General features: G+C 36.4%; 1 protein-coding gene across 2 annotated transcripts in view; it reads left to right on the top strand.

Annotated features, from left to right (window-relative positions):
* Nucleotides 1-22,208: 22,208 nt before the first annotated feature.
* LOC125672431 (prolactin-releasing peptide receptor-like) overlaps nt 22,209-25,093 on the top strand; it is a 37,733-nt gene continuing 34,848 nt past the window's right edge. For both annotated transcript variants that reach the window (XR_007368990.2, XM_048908683.2), the window contains exon 1: nt 22,209-23,300. Coding sequence is in view for 1 of the 2 variants with exons in the window: in XM_048908683.2 (XP_048764640.2) it covers nt 22,485-23,300 (816 nt within the window). In the remaining variant the exon portion in view is untranslated. The remainder of the gene's footprint in view (nt 23,301-25,093) is intronic.

The raw sequence follows: 25,093 nt of genomic DNA, 5'->3' as shown, positions 1-25,093 counted from the left end.
CTGGCCAAGTGGGGCTTTTGGCTGAATGTGAGGCTTTTTGCTGGTATTGCACTCCTTGCAAGTTTTGACATACGTTTTACAGTCTTGGGTCACACCATACCAAATATATTTTGATCGTACCCTCTGCAATGTTTTCTGCTCTTCATGGTGGCTTGCGCATTTTTAGTCATGGCAACCTGACAACACTGTTCCTCTAAGTGTTTTTAGAACAAGCAACAATGTTGTTTCTGATGTATCGCCTTCTACCCAAGTGTAATAGAGAACACCTTTAATAACTCGGAGTAGGTCCTGGCAGCTCCACCAATGTTTTACTGCTGAACTGGATAGGGAAAGCTCAATTTTACTCGGGCCACTTCCTGTTTTCCACCAAAGAAGTTGTTTCAGTTCCTGATCATTTTCTTGAGCTTCCTTCAACTCTTTGTGGCTAAATGTTTCGGACCAATTACATGCTTCATTAGGCTGATCAGATTTGGATTCATCTGGAAGAAGTTTAGTATGTGTCATACGAACGGCTAGTGGGACAACATCATCAACATCTTCCCCAAACCTACTCCACTGGCTTTGAACTCTCTCGCAGTACTTGCATCCCCCACATGGCAATTCCCTTAAATATTTACCTGCATCATAGCAATCACATCGGGATTCTGTGGGTGGTATTCTTGAAATTCCATCAGCATTGCTGTGTGTTTTACCACTTCTGTGTTGTATTGTCATATTGTACTGGGACAATTCCTCCAGCCATCTCGCGAGCTGGCCTTCTATATTTTTAAATCCCATAAGCCATACTAGACTATGGTGGTCCGTTCGTATAATAAATGGCTTTCCAAGGAGATAAAATCTTAATTGTCTGGTGAAAGCGACAATAGCCAGGAGTTATTTCCTTGTCTTTGGGCTGATGATAGAGTTTTGCTTGCATAACTTATAAGCACTTCTTTGTTATTCTGTATTTGCGACAGTTCAGCACCTACTGCATAATCTGATGCGTCTGTATCAAGTATGACTAGGTCTTTTGAATTGGGGAATGCTAATATTGCTGGCTGGGACATTACGTGTCGAAGGGACTTGAACGCATTGTCTTGTACTTCACCCCACACAAATGTACTTTTTGGTTTTGTGAGATCATACAATGGAGTCGCTGAGATGGCAAAATCCTTAATGTGTTCCCTGTGATAGTTCATATAGCCCAGAAAAGTATCCACTTCTTTACGATTTTTGGGTACAGGCCATTGGACCACACATTGTATGCTACCTGGAGTAACTGCTACACCTTTTTCGCTGACCACTCTGCCAAGGAACTGCATCTCTTTTCTGAACATCGTGCATTTCCTTGGTTTTAACTTTAAATCTGGTAAGAACTGTTCGGAGATTGGAAAGGTGATCATCGAAAGAGTTTTCAAGTACAATTACATCATCCAGGTATGCCAAACATTCTTTCCAATTCAATCCCTGTAAGACAAGATGGATCATTCGTTGGAATGTAGCGGGACTATTACAAGTGCCAAAGGGCATCCTTACAAACTCGAACAATCCATATTTAGTTATGAAAGCTAATTTAGGGCGGTCGAGGGGATCCACTTCTATTTGATAATAGCCCTGTGCCATGTCTAATGTGCTGAGATAAACATTTCCACTAAGGGCATCCCTGCACTCTTCAATATTCGGTAGTGGAAAGGCATCTTTCTTTGTCAAACTATTCACTTTTCTGAAGTCAACACAATAGCGCACAGACCCATCCTTTTTGCGGACAAGTACTGGGACAGATGCCTATTCAGATTTTGATGGCACTATAACTCCATTATCTAACAAGTTTTTCAAATGTGCTTCTTCTTCCTTTTCGAAACCTAATGGAGTTCGTCTTAGCTTAACACGGACTGGCTGAGCATCCCCAGTATTCACCTTGTGACTCATTCCCTTGAAAAGGCCTATGTCCATGTCATCTCGCGCGAAAACTTCCTGAAACTCGATGAGCAATTCTCGAACTTTGTCCGCTTGGCTCTTTGGTAGGTTTTCCACAGATCTCCTTTCCAAGTCAAACAAATAATCAGGTTGTTCTGTAAGTGTTTTACTACTCTGAATATAATTTTGAATCTCCAGATGGTCTTCGATTACTTCGTCAATTGGTGTCACAGTTCCCAGAACATGGTGTTTTGGTAGGACCACTCGGTGTGTCGACACATTTTGCAACAAGATAGGCACATCCTCAAACTCTTGTTTCGTGATGGAGTAAGGGGAAAGTAAACCCTTTATACTCTGCGAAGGCTGTACCATAACTTCTCCTTCCATGATAGCATCTAATTTGCCAACTACGCGTACTGCAGTATGGGGTGGAATTATCAGTTTTTTCTGTAGCAAGACTCTAGCCACACTGATAGCATTTTTGTCAGCTTTGAGTACCCCTGCTTTAATCCTTATTCCTTGAATGTTGATGCTTTGATCAGCGAGGTCAATAAGTGTCTTATTAGTAGAAAGGAAATCAAGGCCAATTATGACTTGATCAAGTGATTTCTGCTACTATAACAGGCCATTCGAACTGAACTCCCTCAATTTCAAGAACTGCATCATGGGAATAATGAGCTTTTATCAAACTGTTCTCACCAATACCCTATAGGGTCACCTCTCTGCCAATATTTAATGGTGGTGTCAGCGAATTGGCTAGCCTCTTATTTATGACCGAAATCGGTGCTGCTGTGTCGACAATGGCTTTAACAGGTGTGCCATTTATTTTAATATCGATCAGCAAGTTTTGTGGTCTAACTTTGCATTTATAGAGTCTCATATCAAATGTTGGTCTATGATTAACTTGAGGTGACGGTGATCTTGACTTTTTTCTGTTTTTTACAGTCGATTGCAAAGTGGCCCATTTCCCCACAATTATAGCAGGAACTTCCTCTGGCTGAGGAGGGTGATCTTGGTTGACCTATGGTCCTCTGAGGGAATCTTTGTCGACTTGAGAGTGAGTTTATAAGCTTATCAATCTTGGAATTTACTGTTTCCAAACCCAACTTTAAGGAGTCAACATCTGCTGTAAGCTTATCCACTCGAGTCTGAGGGTGGATTGTGCGAGAACTAAATTCTGATTCTTCGTCACTGTAAGTATCATTGAACCGAACTTTCCTGACTTCAGGCTTACGGGCTCTTAATATAAGTCTTTGGTTGTTAATAGCTGCCTTAACATGCTGTAGGGCACTTTCTAAGGTTGTTGGATCTTTGTCCATGGCTGTTAATGCTTCCCGTTAGTTCTCAATGCCCTTTAGAAAAGTATCTGTGGCAATTGTATCTATGACACTTTCAGGAGCGTCAGGATATCCTTCTGTCACCATTTCTTGTACAAGTTCGGCAAACTCCTCAACCGACTTGTTCTCCTGCTTAATATCTTGAAGCTTTCTTCGAACAGTAAGGGGTAAATCATTTTGCCCAAATCTTGACTTGAATTTCTTGCATAGGTCCCTGTAGTTATTTTGGACAGGTTTAGCACATGTGCAATAGAATTTTAGTGCTTTGTCTCGCAAGGATTCAATCAGTCTTTCAAGGCGCTGGTCATCACTCCATTTATATCGGTCTGCAATCCTGTCGAACTGGATTTTGAATGGGCCCCACTCAGTGCGTCCGTCAAATGTAGCCATCTTAGGAGGGGGTGGTCCATCATTGTGGGAGCCAATTGGGCCAGAATGTTTCCAGCCACTATTGGTTCCACTTTTCGAGTTGAATTTTCCAGTTGAAGTATGTGTTACACTGCTTGTCGGGCCAGACTTAGTCAAGCCACTGTTAGCAGAAACACTACTAGTCAGTTCTGCACTGGCTTCCAGTTCCGATTTACTAGTTTCTTACTTCAAATTTCTTTGAATGTCTACATTGGATGAACTGTCTCTTCCAGAAATGCCTTGTGGTGCTAGTTTATCAACAAAATCCCCTTTTACAAATAAGTCCGATTTGCTCTCCGACAACTTTCTTTCTGATTTGCTCTCCCACAGCTTTCTTTCCATTTTTTCCATCATGTAAGCCATCCTCTTCCTTTCCTCATCATAATTTCTTTGCATTGTTTAGTAGTGTTCATGGATTTCTTTTATCTTGATTGTAAATTCTTTTGACACATTGTCCAATGCTATTCTTTGTTCCTCATCTTTTATCTCTTTTATTGAGTCAATCAGTGTAGCCGGAATTTCGAAGGAAATCATTTCTTCTGTTAGCAATTTTTGTAGAGTTGCAGCAGTGTTTTGTAGGTTTTCCTCCACATCTTGGAAGGTGATATAACCCTTTTTGTCCCTAAGTTTAAAAATGGCGGCCGCTCGTTGTGCGCCAATTCCCTCAAGGGTCAAGAGGTCGTCCATGGATGCCGTATTAAGGTTTGTCATATTTGAAAATATGTTGGCAACCTAGAGCGAGTTTAACTTTTCTTCTGATACGTGAATTTCCAAGATGTCGTCCTTCGACGTTTTAAAACAATTACAGTTAATATTGTCTGTTAATCTTTTTTGTCCAAATAAGTCCTAAATCTGTGTCTGCATGTATACCATCATAGGATGCAGCAAATTTATAAAATACACGCACTCGAGAGGGACCACCTTTCTTTTTGTTTGTATCCTTGCGATGGCGTTTAAGGTCACATATGAATGGTAGAGTTCTTTCACTAAGAATTTCTCTGAATGCAGAATTTAGCACTTCAATTTTTTCAATATGGCGGGTGCGTTCCGTACCAACAAACGAGAACGCTCCAAAATGACAAACCTCAAAACGATTAAACTATTGCCGAAAATTCAAATCTGTGACTTAAAGATTTTAGAAAAAACGGTTATTGTTGATTTTCAATGATTTTTTCAATGAAAATACCAATGACTCAAGAACTTGGGGGGAAAAACATGCACACAATTTCCAGCTCGAATTTCCCCGGCACTCCTACCGTTTATCCGCGGAAAAGTGCTAGAAACTATAATTATGGCAGAGTTACTGAATATCCAAGCTGTTTAGATGAGTATTTCACTTCTGACACTAATGTTGTGCTGGTCAATTACCTCGGACTGTAGGAATTCGGTCTGGGGTCCAGTACACGATGTTCTCTGAAACGAGGCGGGATCAACACTGAAGAGGCATCTGGTTAATTCGTGCCCCTACATATTCGATTCCACTACAATGTTCACAACACTGTTCCTTGGTTGAACCACATATATTGGTTGAAATACATATAGGTGACTGTTATGTACCATAACTCTTAAATTTCCATTTTAAAGATGATCCCTGAAATGTTTTAAAAAACTGTGAAATGGAAGGGGAGACATCAGTTTTAGTGTCCTAAAACAATTCTTCCTAGTTAGTGGTTGTGATACTTAATGATTATTAACCCAGCATTTACATAAGTTTTTTGTTATCAATTACGAAGTATTTCTCATGTCTGAAAATATATATAATATAATTATTAGTCATTATGTACCTTTAATAATCATTGACAGAGCTTGTGAACCGCTGGAAAAGAGTAGCTAAGTACTTCGTTACTAGCTTGAAAATATGGATGTATATTTAATTGCTGTTATAAAATTTAGAAATTCATTTCAAAATTATGGATTATCTCCCTCATGCATAGCTCTTATCCTTGGACGAATTTGGCTCCACTTTTTGGCACGCTGTTTTTGGCTATATTTAGCTCTAAAACTTCATAGTTATTTCGGATTTCAAACATTTCGGTTGAGCATCACTAAAGAGACATTATTTGTCGAAATGCGCATCTGGTGCATCAAAATTGGTACCGTATAAGTTTTACATTCATACAGATTCCAAAAGCTTGTACGTTTTGCCACACCTCTTCGAAAGCCATCATTTAAATCCGTTACAATATTTTGGTAATTGAAATTTATAGAGTATCCGGGAAAAACACAGCTTTACATTCATGAAACATGATTTCTATAAAATTTCTGACGTACATTTTTAAAAACAACAACACAAATTGAACTTTCTGAAAATAGCATAATGGCTGTTAGTATCATGGAAAGTCAAACCATAAAACAACTCCATAAAAAGTTAATTTAAGATTCGCAAAAATATAATTATGTTCTGCAAGTTGCAAATAGATTAAGCAGTACATGATAAACAGTGTATTAAAAAGAATTAAAGCGATACATTCTGTTGTCTCGCCTTTGGTAAACCATATGTGTATATAGTAAAAAGCTACCAGAAAATGAAACACATCGTAAATTGTTTTTTTAATGAGTGAAATAACAATATCAGTCTACAACAGTAAGTAAACCACTAGTTAGTCTATATGTTTTATTTAATCTTTCGTTTTTACCAAGTTTCATTTTCTTTTCACCTTAAGTTTTCGCTTCGACTATTTACTCCGATGCCCAGACAGCCAAGTGATGCTACGCACAGGCATGGAACTTAAAATGGATGAAACAGCCAAATTATATTACATCCTAGGTGAAAAAAATATCAAAAAGTATATAGAAGTCAAGTATGAGTGAATGTACTTCGAATTTCACAAAATACAGTGGTGGATTTGGTTCGTAAACAGGAGCAACGCTGAAGGCTTTGGGGAATATGAGAATAAAAACTTTTATGACAAATTCTTGTTAATTTTTCAATTTAAAAAAACACGGCTCCGTGGAGTAAGTGCGCTCAGCATTCATGTTTGATTGGAAGGCCCTGAGTTTAGATCTGCATACCAGTTAAGAAAACATGCCAAGCTTTAAACATGTAATATTAGTTAAGTTAGTAAATTCACGCGTTAAAAAAGGGGGTCGCTGGTTCACCAAACAGTGACTGTCTGCCTTGCGATGCGCAAGATTAGATCAGCACCCTGAACTTTGTGTGCCTTAGTCTCCATTGATATTGATATAAAGAAATTACGTCATCAAAAGTGTATTGAAAAAAATACTTTGAACTACAAAACATTTTTGTTTTTGTAGCTGTTTGATTTAGGAAATCCACTGGTGAATTTCAAAGATGGGTGGGTTTAGCAGATTTGCTTAGCGGCTAGACGCGTGCTTATGTCTGCACCCTGTACTATGATATTTTCATTAATATTTTTATCGATCTGAACATGAATTCCCTCAGATAATTCTCATGATCATTTTAAATGCTATAGACGTGATCGGAATCCATCTCATGTTAACAGCATTAGATGTATGTACAGTCATAGAATAACACTCGCTTTGGGATGATACTCGCATAATGTTTTCAGATTAAGATTTATCTGACTCAAAATTTATTTTATCAAACCTTCAAGTCGACGCAACCCGCGTCTTTATGAAGAGACATACATGTATATTACATGAATAAATATCACACACCACGACAAATATTAATAATCTGCATTGTTAACAAGACTGATACTCTAATGTAGTGAATGAGAGAAATGGTTTCGTTGTCAGCGTGCCTACAGACGATGGTGTAGAGAGTTGGTACATGCACCATGATCGGGTCAGGATGAAAATTTGTTTTCCTGGCCTTGTGTCGTTTTAGATCTGACACCTAAGAAAGTAGGTGTTGCTATAAGTAGGTGTAGTAGGTGTTGCTATAAGAAAGTAGGTGTTGCTATAAGAAAGTAGGTGTTGCTATAAGACCGGTCGCGATTGCTCAGTGGTTGAGCGTTCGCTTCGTAACCTGGAGGTCGTGAATTCGAGCCTCATTTGTGTCATGGCGGCGCCGCGTCAATCCTATAACTTAAACAAAAGTAGTGATTAGAAATTGCTCTTTCACCAAACGCTCGACATATAGAAGTAAGAATCACGGGTCTTACGGATTTGACCTTTAAAACGGAGATACCTTTGGCGGGACAGGCATTGGTACATTAAAGATTTCTCACTGCTGCGGCACTGAGCGCTAAGCAAAGGCCTAAATTTGTGGTAGTTCACTTACAGTTTGTGACGTCTCAATATCAGTGAGCAATGCTCGACGAGTCGTAAAGAAATCAATCAATCATACAAGACAACCATGAATGTTATTATATACTGCGAAAATTTGTTACTACTAATAAAGGCGAAGATTTTTCTGAGAACGATTTACTAATCAGTAACGCACTCAGCACCAGTTGGCGTTGGACCTCATGCACCCGTGAACATGGACTGATGTAGATAACTTATTGTAAATATGTTCAGCGCTTAAAAACGAGGGACAATGAATTTCGGAGTAAACAAAAAACCCACGACCTGTAGAATTTCTCTGCAATAATTAGGTACTTCCATATACAGTGTAATATGTGTTTGCAATCGTCTCTAATTATGTACTTTATTTCAAAATTAAATATTATATAAATAGATATTAATCTGGACTTTAGTGGTGATTTTGATACAATGCACCTAACGTGTAGTCATTAATGTAATATATCTTAGCTTTCAGGTTCTGTATCAATACCCCGTAGGGATCCGGATTAGAAAAGGTCCTCGGTACTCCTTGCTTGTCCTAGGAGGTGACTAAATACGGTCCTTCGAATGAGACTGCAAAACCCGAGGCCCGTATCACAGCAGGTGTGGCACGATAAAGGGCCCACCTTGCTCAAAGGCCTAAGTGTCGAGCATAGGCCTAAAAGTTTTGTAGCCCTTCACCGACAATGGTGACGTCTTCTTAACCAATTAACCTGTATCAATAAGTTTAATTCTGAGAACTCTGCATGCATACTCCATCTTTTATTTTGGGGACGTCACCTTTGCCGGTGATAGGCTGCAGAAACATGAGTTGGAGGATGTTTTTCAAATGAAGCACAAAGCACGTCAAATCTACTTTTGTTTCCTTATTGAGGTCAAAATTTAAGGGGGGAAAAGTTAGAGAATGTTAAGAAGCCATTTATATTTATTATTATATTCAGCTGTTAAACTAAAATAGACCTCTGCACACGATACATGTAAAAATCTTATGAAAGTAAATTCAAAATACGGAGCTCACGATGTGTGGAAAGAAAATTTTGATCTGGCTATAAATTATATCCAAGTCAGGGTGGGAACCAAAGGGTAGTGAGGGGGTGCCCACCTTTTTTGTCAGTAGACCTTCAACCTGACCCCCTCCCTTTCTTGGGGGGGGGGGGGGGTGCTGCTTGTCTGCATGGGGTTAGATATATTGCAGGTAATAACTATCTATATTTTTCTTATTGTCATCAGAGAATGTACTCTGAAATTATCATACATTAATCATTAACCAGTCAGTATTATTTCAACCCATTCGGAATAAATAGGACCTTGATCGATCTTCTTCGTCCTTCGATGAAAAATCGTCGATGTAGCTGGCATTTGCATTAATATGAGTTCAAAGTGATATCCTTGTATAACAAACTATGGTTTTTCATTCAAAAACTCCTCCAGTCGCGAATAAATCGTCTATGTGTTTGCTTTTGTTTTGATTTGCAAATCTGATCATGGTTTCTTATGACGTCACAAAGTCACGAAATCAGGAACGATAATCGAGTAACGATTTTCTATTCCAAGTACCTCTGCACTTCCATTTCTTCGAGTTAATATTGTTATTAATCTTTAATGAGAATTTTTATGAGAAGTCTATGAAACAAAGTTGATAATAATGAAGAGAAAAGGTATTGTCAAAAACCGTCTCCTATGACCTTTAAATGCATGTTATCTATTTATTCGTCGGGGTCACGCTATTGCTAATAATTAAACACTTACAAAACTTTAAATTATCGGTCATAGATTGTTAGTCACCATGTCTAGTTGATATTTTGATTCGACAATTTTTACAGGAGTTATGGGACTTGGTTGAATTTGAACGTACTACACTCTAGGAACACTTTGTGGACGCAACTCCTCAGAAACCGCTCGATGAATTCTGTTCATATTTTGTGGGATTGTTAGTCACCGTGTGTGGTTGATCATATTGTGCCACCATATTGATTCTACAAATTTTACATGAGTTATGGGACTGTTGAATTTGTACATAGTACAGTATAGGAACACGCTGTGGATGCAACTCCTCCGAAACCGCTCATCGGAGAAGGTACGCTTTGCATATGAATTTGGCCTAGTAAAATCAAGAAAAATAAAGTAGAAGATGACATACTTTTACCTATCGGAGTCATTTGGGGGCAACACCCTCTGTTCAAATATACAAACGAAATGGCGCCAAATCGTCACAGAGTAGAATAGTACGCTCCCAAATTTACATGGATGGCTATTTCTTAGCCAAAACTTCAAAATTTTACTTACATTTGTCAATATTATGATATGAGCACATTCAAGGCGATGGATGATATTTGCGTGTGATAAACGAACTACTTCGATTAATAATAAAAAGGGTCTTTCATCAATCGCCTTCCCTGTGCTCATGGTGAAATTATAAAATCTGACATTTCCGGAAAAAATTACGCATCACACACATTTGATACTAAGGTTACATGTACATATATGCGCGACAAATCATAAATTAAGGCGTGTGTTACCTTTTTGTGTAGTACAGATATGATATAAAGAAATGTAATAACATTTCTATTAATTTATGTGATAATTATACAAGTAATTCGGATTTTCAATTTCATTCGGTGTTTTTATCTAAAACGATAATGATATAGTCGACTGTAATATTATCGCTTGTTACATGAACTACACTCGTTTGAAATTGGTTGTAATACGACAAGGATAATAATTCTCGACCAACAAAATTTATATTTATATCAATAGCACGTAAAAGGTCTTCTAGATAAGTAACTAAGTGGGTGAACAGTCTTAATGACATATACAGTGTATGGAATCGCAGTTCAATCGATTGCGGTCCTGGACAGGCTGGGATGAACCGGGTAAAGGTCTAAAAGGACTGAATTGGAACCAATAGAAATTGATCATATTTCAATAGATAATCTTAAAATTAAGTTTGATAAATTAATATGAACAGCATTGTTTTGGTGTATTCCCATATTAATGTTTACATGCTCCACGTCAACGTTTACATGTGGCCTTTACGTTACGGAAGGGGATATGTACTGGGAAAAGGCATACAAATATTGTACTGTACTGAATAAAATCAAGAAAAACAATCCCTATCTTTCATACTTATAGACATCTTAAAATATTCAAAATTGTAATATAGCATACATGTATGCTACTAATATTCTACATAGGCCTAATAAAATTGATACTTTCTTAATAAGATTTAACAAATACGTATAAAATTAAAGATTGCTTTTCCATATGATTTATATTTACATGCATAAATGCAATCATTATTTTGTATTCAAATCAATTTTATCTCATCTTATTAAGTTTTACTAACAAGGGGTGTTATATTGTATCAAAACTAATAGAAACTATTATCAACAGTCGCAAGATGGTAACTAAATCGCTGTAAAATTGTAAAAATGACGTCACAAATCTGACTAGATTGCGATTTGAATCGCTGCCAAGTTGTTTTTACGTCACAATGCACTGTGCTTTAGGTACTATTTACATTTTCGGCTGTGAGTGCTAAAAAGTCAGCTGAAATGTATTTTCCAAAAAAAAGTGTACACACTGTATTCATTGCACACACTATTCATCCACATAGGTATTAATTCAACATATATCATTAAAATAGAAACTGTCAAAACACGGACAGAAATCAATTTCGTCTTAGTAGCTCTTGATTAATAGAAAAGTCAATTGAATAGAAAACCTAAACCTTAGAAATGATAAAGGAATAAATCAATTTCAGGACAAACAACTACAATGATAACAACTTAGTAAAGTTTAGTCCAATTTCAAACTGATGTTATACAAGAGGATGACAGGTCCGGTTAACCCATCACATAGGAAATTAGAAATAATAATTCATAAATGATTAAGAGAAAAGAGGGTTTTAATAAAACCATCCGAAACTATCATCTTAAAGCTTTTAAGGTAAGGGAGAAATATTTTTACATGTTATACCACTAGAGTTCGGATTTCATTCAAATTTTGTAGGATTTTTAGTCACCATATGTAGTTGATCATATTCCGCCAACATTTTGATTCGACAAATTTCACAGGAGTTATGGAACTTTGTTGAATTTGCACCGTATAAGTTTTACATGCTACACTATAGAAACACTTTGTGAACACAACTCCTCCAAAACCGCTCAACGGATTTTGTTCAAATTTTGTAGGATTGTTAGTCACCGTATGTAGTTGATCATATTGCGCCGTCATTTTGATTCGACAGATTTTAGAGGAGTTATGGGACTTTTGTGTTTCAACTTTTTTTTTTACGGCGGTGGGGGACATGGCTAAGTGTAGCAATCTTGTTCAAATAGTTATTTTCCACTACATACGGAAATACATGTAGAACTGTTAATCGTCAACATGCATTTAGTTTAAACGCTAATATATTATGACGTACTAACTATATGTCACAAGTGCTCCCAAAAATAAAGAAATCCCCTCACCTTTTTCGGACTTGGGACTGAATTATCGGGCAGGTTTAAGTTCTTTATATCTTGATCGAATTTGCCTTGATGCAATATATTATAAATATCTGGGCTTGTGTAATTATTTTCATATTTATTTTCATTTTTAAAAAGCACAAGTGATGCTGTGAAAATACACGAACAGTATACACGCAAGTCTTTTTGGTTAATTATATTACAAAAACTCTACATATAATGTGTAAACGTTTAATAAAGAAAGTAAACCCATACTAGTGCATTCCACTTTGCATATAATGTAAACCAACGGAACTATTTATTTATTTTTAAAAATTAAATTCAGAAATGTCAACTTATTTCTGACAATGATAACAAAGCGTGTATATAACTAACTACATACAATATTTATCAGAGTAAACTTAGTGTATTTACTAAATATCGTCAATATGACGTACACTTACCCATACGAAAATGATCTGTGTCTACTATCGCCCATCTGTAAAAGCCAAATGGCCATGGAAATTTCAGCAAATGAGGAACCCCATCCAAACCTAAACTAAACCTAAAGAGTTATATACCGTTTGTGGCGAATTTATGCGCCGTTTAACAAGTAAGCCATAAAAGTTAAAAATAATGTAATAACAAGATTGCTACACGTAGCCATGTCACCCACCGCCGCAAAAAGGTTGAAGCACAAAAGTCCCACAACTCCTGTCAAATTTGTCAAATGAAAATGATGGGGCAATATGATCAACTACATATGGTGGCTAACAATCCTGCAAAATTTGAACAAAATCCGTTGAGCGGTTTCGGAGGAGTTGCGTCCACAAAGTGATTTTATAGTGATTGGTTGATTGTATCTTGCTTAACGTCTCACTCGAGAATTTTTCACTCATATGGAGACGTCACCAATTTGCAAGACCGGTGAAGGGTTTCAAATTTAGGCCTATGCTCGGCGCTTACGGTCATTGAGCAGGGAGGGGTCTTTATCGTGCCACACCTGCTGTGACACGGAACCTCGGTTTTTGCGGTCTCATCCGAAGAACCGCCCCATACTGAGGATCTACTTTAACCCGGATCCTCACGGGACGATTCCATAGTGTAGCATGTACAAATTCAACAAAGTCGCATAACTCCTGTAAAAATTGTTGAATCAAAATGGCGGCATAATATGATCAACTACACATGGTGACTAACAATCCTACAAATTATGAACAAAATCCGTTGAGCGGTTTCTGAGGAGTTCCGTCCACAAAGTGTTCCTATAGTGCAGCACGTACAACTTCTACAAAGTCCCATAACTCCTGTAAAAATTGTCGAATCAAAATGGCAACGAAATATAATCAACTACACATGGTGACTAACAATCCTACAAGATTTGAACAAAATCCGTTGAGCGGTTTCTGAGGAGTTGTGTCCACAAAGTGAAATGGGACGGACGGACGGACACTGGTATTTCTTATTTGTAGGTCCCCTTCCGCGTTATGGGGGACAAATGACTTGAATCATGTAAATTTTCTCATGAAACAAATAACTTTATTTTTATAAATATATTGGGGGCGTTAGCATATAGTTCTTTCACTTCATCCTTTAGGCCTATGCTCTGTGCACAGGGGCTTCTTATCCATTTTGTTCTCAATCTATATATAAACATCTAACAAGGGATGACACGAAAATAGGATACCGGTTGTAAACAAAGCTCAAAATCACCTTAGTTCCAAGAAACAGATCGAATGTTCTTATACAAAGGGTGTTAAACATCTCGTAATACAAGTCCAACGTAGTCCAATCCATTCATTATTTAATTTAATGAGTTTTATAAACAAAAATAATTCAAGCTGTCTGCATTGTCGTCGATCACGCACAGGAAAAGATAACTCCTGCAATGAAACTAACTTCCAGCTTTCGGAAACTCTCGGGAGTGTTTATATTTAGACGAAAAACTTAGAATTTTTTTAACGCAAATAACGGTATTTAAAACGGGATTTCTTTTTCTTTGTAAAGTAATATTTTATTTTAGCCTGATTTTAAATGCGGTGCACAACACTCCAGTCTATAAAACTCGTTAAATCCAACATAAAAGGATTGGACTACGTTACTTTCATTGCAGGAATTATCTTTTCCTGTGCGTGATCGATGACAACGCAGACAGCTTGAATTATTTTCGTTTCTAAAACTCATTAAATTAGATATGAAAGGATCGGACTACGTTGGACTTGTATTACGAGATGTTTAACACCCTTTGTATAAGAACATTCGATCTGTTTCTTGGAACTAAGGTGATTTTGAGCTTTGTTTACAACCGGTATCCTATTTTCGTGTCATCCCTTGTTCCCCTGTGCTCTGTGCTTACCGCCTTTTAGCAGGGAGGGATCTTTATCGTGCCACACCTGCTGTGACACGGGGCCTCCAGTGGCGTAGCTAGGTTTGGAATATTTGTAAGCAGGGGGTCTGGGAGGTAGGAGCCCCCAGAAACTGAGAACATTTTTCGTAATATGTAATAAAAATTTAACGAAAATATTTGTAAGCACGTGCTTACAGTGCTACAATGTACATGTAGCTACGCCACTGGCCTCAGTTTTTGCGGTCTCATCCGAAAGACCGTCCCCTCATACAAACAGCAAGTAGTACTGAGGACCTATTTTAATTCGGATCATCACAGGACTTTTACAAATTGACACTGACTATTGTTATTTTGAAATGTAACTAAATAAATACAAAATGAATAAAAATAAACATGTTAAAAACATGCTGTCTGAAAAGGAGTTTGATTGTGAATAATTTAATAAATATAGTTCTACAGAAAATGCAATTTGAAGCTATATTTCTGATATTGAATGCTTGGATAGATCAAATATCGTTGTATAATTACATTTTCTAGTGAATCATTCATGAGTATCTTTTAGGGCTCCTTACTAAACATCAGTACGCAGGATATCCATTTCATTTTTATTTTAGAATGTCTCACACTTCCGACTAAAACCACTGAAAATAGTTTTATTTTATTCAGAATAGTTTCATGGAGCAGTAAATTGAAAATGAAATGAGTTATGACTGAAAAAGTGTCAAAAGATTCATACAGGAATTCAGTTTCGTTTAATAGCTTAGAAGCACTTTGGGTTTCTGAGTAAAGATACCACTGAGACACTCATGTCGGAATTAACGTAACGGGGGCATGTTGTGTCCCTTGAGGATAATTTTGTCAATTACAAAAAGATTTCAAAAAATGGGTTTTCTCTGGTGTATTATTCCTCCTAGATTGTTTTTATAGGTGAGATTATTGCAATTAACAAACTGGACACGTCTTCTCCATTCCTTTATTTTCTCGATTATTTTTCTGCTTTATGTGATTGACCTTTTGGATTCTATACATGTTGTGCATATCAACCTGTGCAATCCATATGTCTGATCCTGAGGTTCAGCGAAGGGAAAACATGAACTCATTAGAATGCCCTCACTGAACAACAAATCGCCTTTTACAACAGTTTAAGGATGATGAAATGTTGACAAAAGGTGACCTACTATTTTTGACCAGTCAAGGCAATAGGAGTTATAAGCCTTCTTCAGTTGGAATCCCTCCGATCAGAAACCCTGTCGCTGTACCATCAAAATGCTTTACTTTTTTTCATTTTACCGTTGAAAACCATTGGTCTAGTTTTTATTGATATATTGCCGACTTTCGTCATAGTTGCGATCACTTGCAGAAGAAAAGCACATTGGATTTCCATAACAATACTCATAAAAAGTGCATTAAAAAGACATGCAGCTAAGACTGTAATCTACAAACGTTGAATAATGAAAGAGGTAGGACCACGATTATTTTATATGTATTTGGTCCTGTAAATTTCCTAAACATTCAAAGTCGTTGATTACAGGTAAGAAACCACCATCAGGGTCATGCTTTGTAAGGTGATGCCATAATCTGCCTGTCAACATTTCGGAAATTCTTAGTCGTTATAATCTTATTTGCAAATACAACTTGTCGTTAGGTCGAATGCTGTCTGATGTGTTTTCTACCAATTATTAGACCATCCTTTACATACTAATTTGGCCACGGATTACTCTGTTTACCTGATGAAGATATAGGGCTCACGGCAGGTGCGACGGGTCAATAGGGGGTGATTACTCCTCCTTAGCACCTGATCCTACCTCTGGTGTGTCCAGGGGTCTGTGTTTGCCAAACTCTTAATTATATATTTTTATGGGAATTATGAGATTGATTGTTTGTTATCTTCACTTTTCACTGTTCTTCTCTCTTTTGTACTTCCGTCAGTATGCATTTAAAAGAGGATTATATTAAATCTTTCTGTGGTTTTGTTTATTCATGTCATATTCCAGACTTTTTCACTCTCGTAGATAAGTCACCAACTTTAGATGAAATGCCACAAATGTATGCACTTCAGACCGTAAGTATATCCTGTGTAAATAAAGCAAATTATTATCATTATAACATGATATTTCAAACATTACAAATGCTTCCTCGAATTGATTTCTTTAAAATACAACTTATAATTTTAAAGATAAAGCATATGAATTTTTTCTGCATATATCCGTTGCAATGAATGGTGTCAACATGTTATTCTGTGTGCATGTATTTGATTTCCAGTGTCAAACTATCAGAACCTATCCACGTATAATAACTGTATGTAAACTTTTAAGATCGATTGGTTGGAATCAATACTTACATCTGTGTCTTCGAAATTAATAAATAATAAAGTCATTACAAAGCGAAGCGCGTCCTCGGAACATGACATCATTTTGACGGTCTTTGACCCAGGATTCAACCTCTCGGTACCAAAGCATTTGTGGCATCCGTAACACAGCTCTGGACGGATTTACGCACGAACGGGCACTCATTATATTTTTTTTTCCTATAGCTTTGATGCGAGGGGATACTAATTAAGTACTTGGCAAAAAGAAATCAATGAAAATCGCTACAGTCTGATTCCCTTTGAGACACTATAAAAGCAGATTTAGAGACGTTCCGCTCCAGTAGAAGGCACGATGTTTGCCAATAGACATTAAATATCCTACATGTATGTCTTAGCATTGTTTAGATTGACAAAAAGATTTGGAGAGTAGAATTAACTATACTTGCTACACACAATTTTTTCCCCCCAAAAAATAATGAAAACTAAAACTGTAAGTAAATTGAATTCAATTTACCGTAAATTATGTAATTTATGCCCATGGTTTTTCCAAAGAGTGAGGACAATTTAGATAGAGAGATAATATATTTCAACTTTTGGGCATCATTTTAAAAACCATTTTTTATATACGTATTTCCGTGTACATGTACTTGGCAAAAAGAAATCAATGAAAATCGCTACAGTCTGATTCCCTTTGAGACGCTATAAAAGCAGATTTAGAGACGTTCCGCGCCAGTAGAAGGCACGATGTTTGCCAATAGACATTAAATATCCTACATGTATGTCTTAGCATTGTTTAGATTGACAAAAAGATTTGGAGAGTAGAATTAACTATACTTGCTACACACAATTTTTTTCCCCCAAAAAATAATGAAAACTAAAACTGTAAGTAAATTGAATTCAATTTACCGTAAATTATGTAATTTATGCCCATGGTTTTTCCAAAGAGTGAGGACAATTTAGATAGAGAGATAATATATTTCAACTTTTGGGCATCATTTTAAAAACCATTTTTTATATACGTATTTCCGTGTACATGTATTACAACCAAACTATGTATATCAAACCATGCAGCCGTTTTTTGTTTGTATCATGTGTAATTAATGTTAATATATTAAGTAATATAATATATTCAACAAGAGAGAGGTTCATAGGTCTCCTCGTGTACCCAGAAGTCATGGAGTGAATAAGGTCGAATTTATGCTGGCAATAAAATAAGGTGATAAGGTCTGTCATACTGGAACGCAGAAATAAAACACATTTACAAATATGCAACAACGAGAAATAAATAATTATCGATCATTTCTTTTCAGAGGTTACATTTTTAAAGCAATATTGTTGTTCTTGAGACGAAGATATTTGAAGACTTTTATAGGCACCTGATCCCACCTCTGGTGTGTCCATACTGAGAGGTCCGTGTTTACCCAACTATCTATTTTGTATTTCTTATAGGAGATATAGATTGATCACTGTTCGTTATCGTCACCTTTCATATACACATTATCTACGTGGTCCCTCTCTTGGTCCAGGAGTCGTGATGTGAACAAAGTGGACTATTTACATTCCCTGTGTTTGTGCCTTTGATACATGTATCTCTGCAAATTGTAATGACAACCATTTTCTCATGACAGCGTTATAATTGCAAACAGCGCCCGTATAAATCTTGATACATCTAGTATGTGTCTATTTTAACAGCTGGAGATTTCGACAAAAATGAAAGTAGATCTAGAATGTAAATGCACTGTATAAGAAATAATTTTAACACGCTTCATGGAACGTCGTAGTTCATGACCTCGTGTATTTTCAAACCTGAAATTTATTTCTTAATTGTGCATTTGATTAAAGACGAAATACTATAATGGCGTGTTCATTACATTATAAAATGCTACAAAGAGCAAAATATAATTTGAAAAATTCAAATCATTGTAACACGTCATATGCATATTTGATATTGAACTGAAACTGAGTTAACACATTCATTTCATTCAGTTTTGATTAAAACAACAGAGGAATACTCACTTCCTGGTTTACAAAAACAGCCGGATTAATATTGTGCGCAAACAAAGCAGCTGCTATATTAGGAAAAGCAAAGTGCGATCTGTGCCATTATCGCCACCAGGGTTCCAAAACCGTTCTTTTAAATTGATTGTAGCGGATTTTGTAATCAAGATATCAATACCGTCATCAAATTAGTTTAATTAATCTTCAGTAATATATTTTCTAAAATATTTATTTCGGTAACTTTATCAACAAAAATAAATTTTTGAATTAAAACTCAAAAGCCATTTACACTATGATAATGCACACCGAATGCGGTGGACTTTAATTTCATATTTACATGTGCTATATGTAACTTGGTTTGATTTTGCCTGGTACAGCTGTACATGTATAGATTGAACGCAAGTTCTTACTCCAGGATTTGTGATTTTGTTATAATCCAATGAATCATCTTATGTACTCCCGCTCATGAAGAACAGCTACGTGCCCTTTTATGATACTTTATGTATTTATATTCAATATAGTAAGGGAGATAGTACATTAAGAAACACCTTTATAATCAAAATTTCAATTGTTTTGACTCCGATGACAGTAAACAAGATTTTGGAGAAGATGTTAAATAATTTGCATTGACAATTCTAAGATGTATCGAGTAAAGGATATACTGACAGATTGGCGCGAAATCAGGGCAGATATAAGTCGTTAAAATACTTCACAATTAGAAATAGTTCCTCTTCATTTCAACATTTTCTAAACAATCAACAGTTCTGTCCGAACTGTTTATTTCCGTTTGAACTATGGAGACACCCTTTACATGTACATAATACCTTTTACAATTATGTAAAGCAATGTTTTTGCGAGTCATATTTAGAGCCATTAGATCTTGCGTTTAGGGCCGATATTTATTGAAAAATATAGTGGTGTCAATACTCCGGATATATATTTAGTTCTTTTGCTTGAAATGCAAGTTCCGTTCGCTTGAATCAACATTGTCTTCGTGTTTCAGTGATCAATCACATGCAGACATTTTGATTTCCAACAATTCGGCTCCTCTCGTCTTTTACAGTAAATCATACTATAATATATTGGATCTTCATGCAAGAATTTTTCTGGAGGAATGGCGAAAAAGCAGCTGCTTATTTTTTGTTGTTGTTAAAGCTCATTTTCGGGTTTAGTGAAATTGATTAAAAAGGTCACCATGTTGTCAAGAAGCTTTGCAGTTTGATGTGTATCAAACCGAGACTCTGGCAAAGTTTTCAATCAAACACGCAGAAGAGAGAGAGAGAGAGAGATATTAACTCGCCGGCATGAAAGATTTGTAAAAAAATGATTGGTTGGTTGTATATTGTTTAACGTCCCATTTGGGAATTGTTCACTCATATGGAGACGTCACCATTGGGCCGGTGAAGGGCTGCAAAATTTAGGCGTAAACTCGGCACTTACAGTCTTTGAGCAGGTATGGATTTTTATCGTGCCACACCTGCTGTGACACGGGGCCTCGGTTTTTGCGGTCTCATCCGAAGGACCACCCCATTTAGTCGCCTTTTATGACAAAGGGTAACGAGAAGCTATTCTAACCCGGATCCCCACGGGATTACACTTGAAATATATATATATATATATATATATATATATATATATATATATATTGTATGTATACAATTTTTATATATTTGTATGTATACAAAGCACTAAAATGACCAACGACACGAACAAAATGACCAACGACACGAACAACCAGATTGTCAAATTTTCGGGACGACCTGTCCCTTCTTCAGGACAAACGGATAGAATTACATAATGTGGCCAATAGTAACAGGGAATAATAACAAAAACTACACATAAATACACCTAACACTACAACTACACTAATCTACAAACGTATCTAGGTCGTTCCGAAAATTTGACAATCTGGTTGTTCGTGTCGTTGGTCATTCATTTCTGTATGATTTTTTTCTTCTCAATATGAGTGAAAAATTCTCGACGGGACGTAAAATAAACAATCCTCTCATTCTGTCCAAAACTTCCTAATAAACTGTAAACCACAGAAGTTAGAGAATTAATGTTTAGCAAATGATAGGAATGTAAGAGAATTTGAAAATTTTCTTTCATCAAACGCTTCACTTTAAATCATCGGCATTAACATTGCATCGGTATTTATAAAAAAAATAAATTAATTATTTGTGTACTAGATGCCTTTCAATGTCACCTAGACAGTTTATTATCCCAATGACCACTCCTATGGAACGTGTGGTAATCAAACACATCTTGGGGCGGGGGTGGTAAAAAGGACTATTTCTGGTGTCCTACAGATTCTAACAATAATAACAAATAAATGAACAAAATCACAGACTGCATGATTTGCACAGTATTTATATAAGTATCTATATATGAAAATAATTCAAAACAGTGACTAAGTTACTGTGCACTCGAGAATGGCGAAAAACCAATATAATAATTTTTACACAGGAAACAAGGAAGAACTTTCTAGGGGATTTTCGGAACGCAATCTAAGTTCATTATCATTGACGTACTGTTTCCTTAAATGAATTACTTACTATGTACAAGGTTTTGTCAATAAGACCTACTCTAGATATTCTAAATTTTCCCTATTTTCCATACAAAAGTTTAGCGATTATACAGTATACGGGTGTTTAGATTTCTCCGTTAGACGGCTTTAGACTGGAGATAAGATTACATATCTCTCTACAGGTGATATCTACCCAGGTTAAAGTCTTCCTGGAATGCCAATCACATATATGTATAACAAAGTGTATATCTCGGCAGAACTGAAGTGATATGAATGGTACCTGCTTCGTAATAAATCCATTTGTTTATTTTATCGTAGTTTTCGAAATACTAAATCTTTCGAAATAGACCAATAAACCTGTCCATTGGTGACGTAATCATCACACACAAATGGAACTTAAAAAAGCCACCTCTTATTTCAGGTCTTATCCGTTCTTTATGAACATTTATCAAACAACTGTTAGATTTAACGAGAACGATTTTTATGAACCTATTGTAATTGCTTGTTTATGTTGGGATCTGATAAAGTTATTAATGCATGATATTAAGCTATCTGACCAGTGATCATCTACGACTGGCGTAAAGTCTTCATTAAGTGGAATTGATAACTCTACAACCAGCCTATCTCTATCACATTCATTCAACAAATCTTCCGAATTATTCTTAGCAGATGTCGGTAAGAATCGCAAGCGCAACAACACGGAGCCGAATTAATGACATATTCTTACTATAACAGTACGGACAATAATTTGATCACACGAAGGCTTTCCCTAGAAGTGCGTGCCTTAAGTCAATTCAAACGGACGTTTTAATCCCACAAAGGTGTAAGTATTTCACTTGTTTCGGAATTATACGATCGATCCGGGATGTGTTTTCTAATTGCACGTGGTGGTAGTCTCCGCCCATTCGAAGTGCTGACAGACAGAGAGAACTGTTGGAACTTATAACGTAGAATTCATATAACATTACATTGAAGAGTAGAACAGCGAAAATCACAGCACAGTATGAATGAAATTTTTATATCTATTGACACTGTTCAGACGGATATGTCCAGCAATTTTAGTGAGACGTCTACTGTGAATTCTCTCAGACACATCAATAACCTCACGACGCTGAATGTATCCTCAGCAACAAATGACTCTCATTTGAGTAAAAGTGGGAGTCAGTTGTTATCTGACGAATCCCTAACGGGGCTGATGGTTCTGTACAGCCTAACAACTCTACTGTCTATAACTGGGAATATTTTTGTGGTTTTAGTATTTGTTAAAGGACGACATTCTAGGACCGACCTTCGCCCATTTTTGATCAACTTGGCAGTTGCAGACTTGGTGATGGCGTTTTTCTGCATGCCCTTTACTTTTGCAGACACTATTTTAGGGCACTGGGTTTTCTACAAGCCACTCTGTACTCTAGTGCTTTTTGTTCAACTCTTCGCTGTTGCGGCCAGTGTCTTGACAAATATGGCCATTGGAATAGACCGTTTCCTAGCCGTAATATTCCCTTTAAGATCCCGGGTAACTTATTCACGATCAAAATACGTTATAGCTGTGATATGGTTCTGTGCTCTATCATTAGCATCCGTGCAGTTTTTTGTCGGCAGGGCACAACAATACGGGGACATTTACAAATGTGAAGAAGTTTGGCCATCTCAGGAATCTCGGAAGATTTATACTGTGTGTCTGTTTTTGTGTACATACATAATTCCATTATTAATTCTTTCCATAACGTATTCGATAGTAGGGATTCTTCTTTGGAAAAGGACAGCTCCAGGAAATAAGGACCAGACACGAGATTTACATAGACTGAGATCGAAAATCAAGGTATTTATCATGCATTTGTTATACCAGTATTTTTACGTCAGTCGTGCGTTTAGTCACGTTTTATGTTTGAATAATCGGAACCTTCCACAGTATTATAATGCTATGATTTTGCTGTAAAACGCAATTCCCCGCCTACAATTCGTACACATTCATACGATACGACTGCTGCCACAAACTGCCTGCTCAGGTGTTAATGATTACCTTTATAGTTACCTGAATGATCACAGTCTATTTTTGGCAAGGTACATTTTTTAGCAAGTCATTGCATCGTATTCACATAAAAGAAACGGTGTTTTAGTAACAAGATTCGGTCGTAACCATAATAGCTCTTCATAATACAAATATCTCTCTGAAAGAAAATTTATGAGAACAAAATTCAGTTCAAAACTTCTCTTGTCTTTCTTTAAAAAATCTCGGTGATTAATAATTTGCCTAATCGTTTTGAGAGAAAAAAAATCATAGTTTCGAAACTTAATACTCACACCTACACAAAGGTTTCATCTTCAATTTTGTTTATTTCCCTGTAGATCACAGTTATTAACTATTAATGTATTTAATACTGGCTATGGCAATAATCCAGCGAATTTAAAATGTTTTGGATAAGCACATCAACATCAAAAGGTTTGGAAGAATGTTCAATATATTCTTCTGACAGTAACTGTTGGTAAAAATAATGGTATAAGTATTGGGGATTTATATTTTTATTCATCTTTCCCACGCAGACTGTTTAATTTTCACATTTATATTACATTGCAATATCAAATAATTCATTCTGTTTTCATTTTGTATAAATTCTACTGTATTTTTCTATGAAATAAATTACTAGTACCTGACATTGAATAGATGTAATAAACCGATGGGGTTTTATTTGGTTTATGTATTTGTTTTACATCGCTTCGAGAACATTTCACCCATATTGAGAGGTCCCCCATCTGTGGATGAAGTGCCACAAATTTAAACCTATGTATGGCTCTCATGGTTGTAACAATGCGGATTCTATATGTCCACAACGCACCTTAATTCATAAGGCCCCACCCGAAGGTCCCGCGTCTCTCTCTTCTAAGTGCTAAGCGTTTGGCGAAATCCTGAACAGTCACTGCCTACTTTACCTGTATTACAAAGCACGAGCAGGGTTCGAACCTACCACTGCCCGGTCACGAAGCGATCGATCTACCACTGAATCACATCGGGTTAATTACATGTATGTATAAGATACAAGATATTTTATTGACCAATCAAGGTCCCCGGAAGGCATTGTTAACAAAACAAAATATGATTTAAACATAATTTCTATATGTTCTGCATATGTTTAGTTTTATAAAGCGAGGTAGGCTACTGACAAATTTATGTTTATGGGGTTTTATCAGTCTCGTTTAAAGTCAGCATTTTGCAAATTCTATGGTTGTTTTAACGATCTAATTTACAAATACAACCTGTCATAAGGTCCAGTGCTGTCTGACATGTTTCAAACCAATCATTAGGCCATTCTTTACTTTCTAATTTTAACTACGGATTGTTCCGTTTACCTGATCAAGATATAGTGATTAATGCGGGTGTGACCGGTTAACAGGGGATGTTTACTCCTCCTAGGCACCTGATTGCGCCCAGAGTTCTGTGTTTGCCGTTCTCTTAAATTTGTATTTATAGGATTCATGAGATTGATCACTGTTCGATATTTACAATTTGTCATGGATATATTATAACTAACAAAGATAAACAGCTGATTCTTCAAATTGAAGATGGGAACCGTGTTGTTGTTGATTGAATCAGGAATTGTCTTCCAGATACACGAT

The sequence above is a fragment of the Ostrea edulis genome, chromosome 4, assembly GCF_947568905.1.
Source record: "Ostrea edulis chromosome 4, xbOstEdul1.1, whole genome shotgun sequence".
NCBI classification, from domain to species: Eukaryota; Metazoa; Mollusca; class Bivalvia; order Ostreida; family Ostreidae; genus Ostrea; species Ostrea edulis.
Note: the sequence above shows the minus strand (reverse complement) of the source record. Positions and strands in the feature narration are given on the sequence as shown.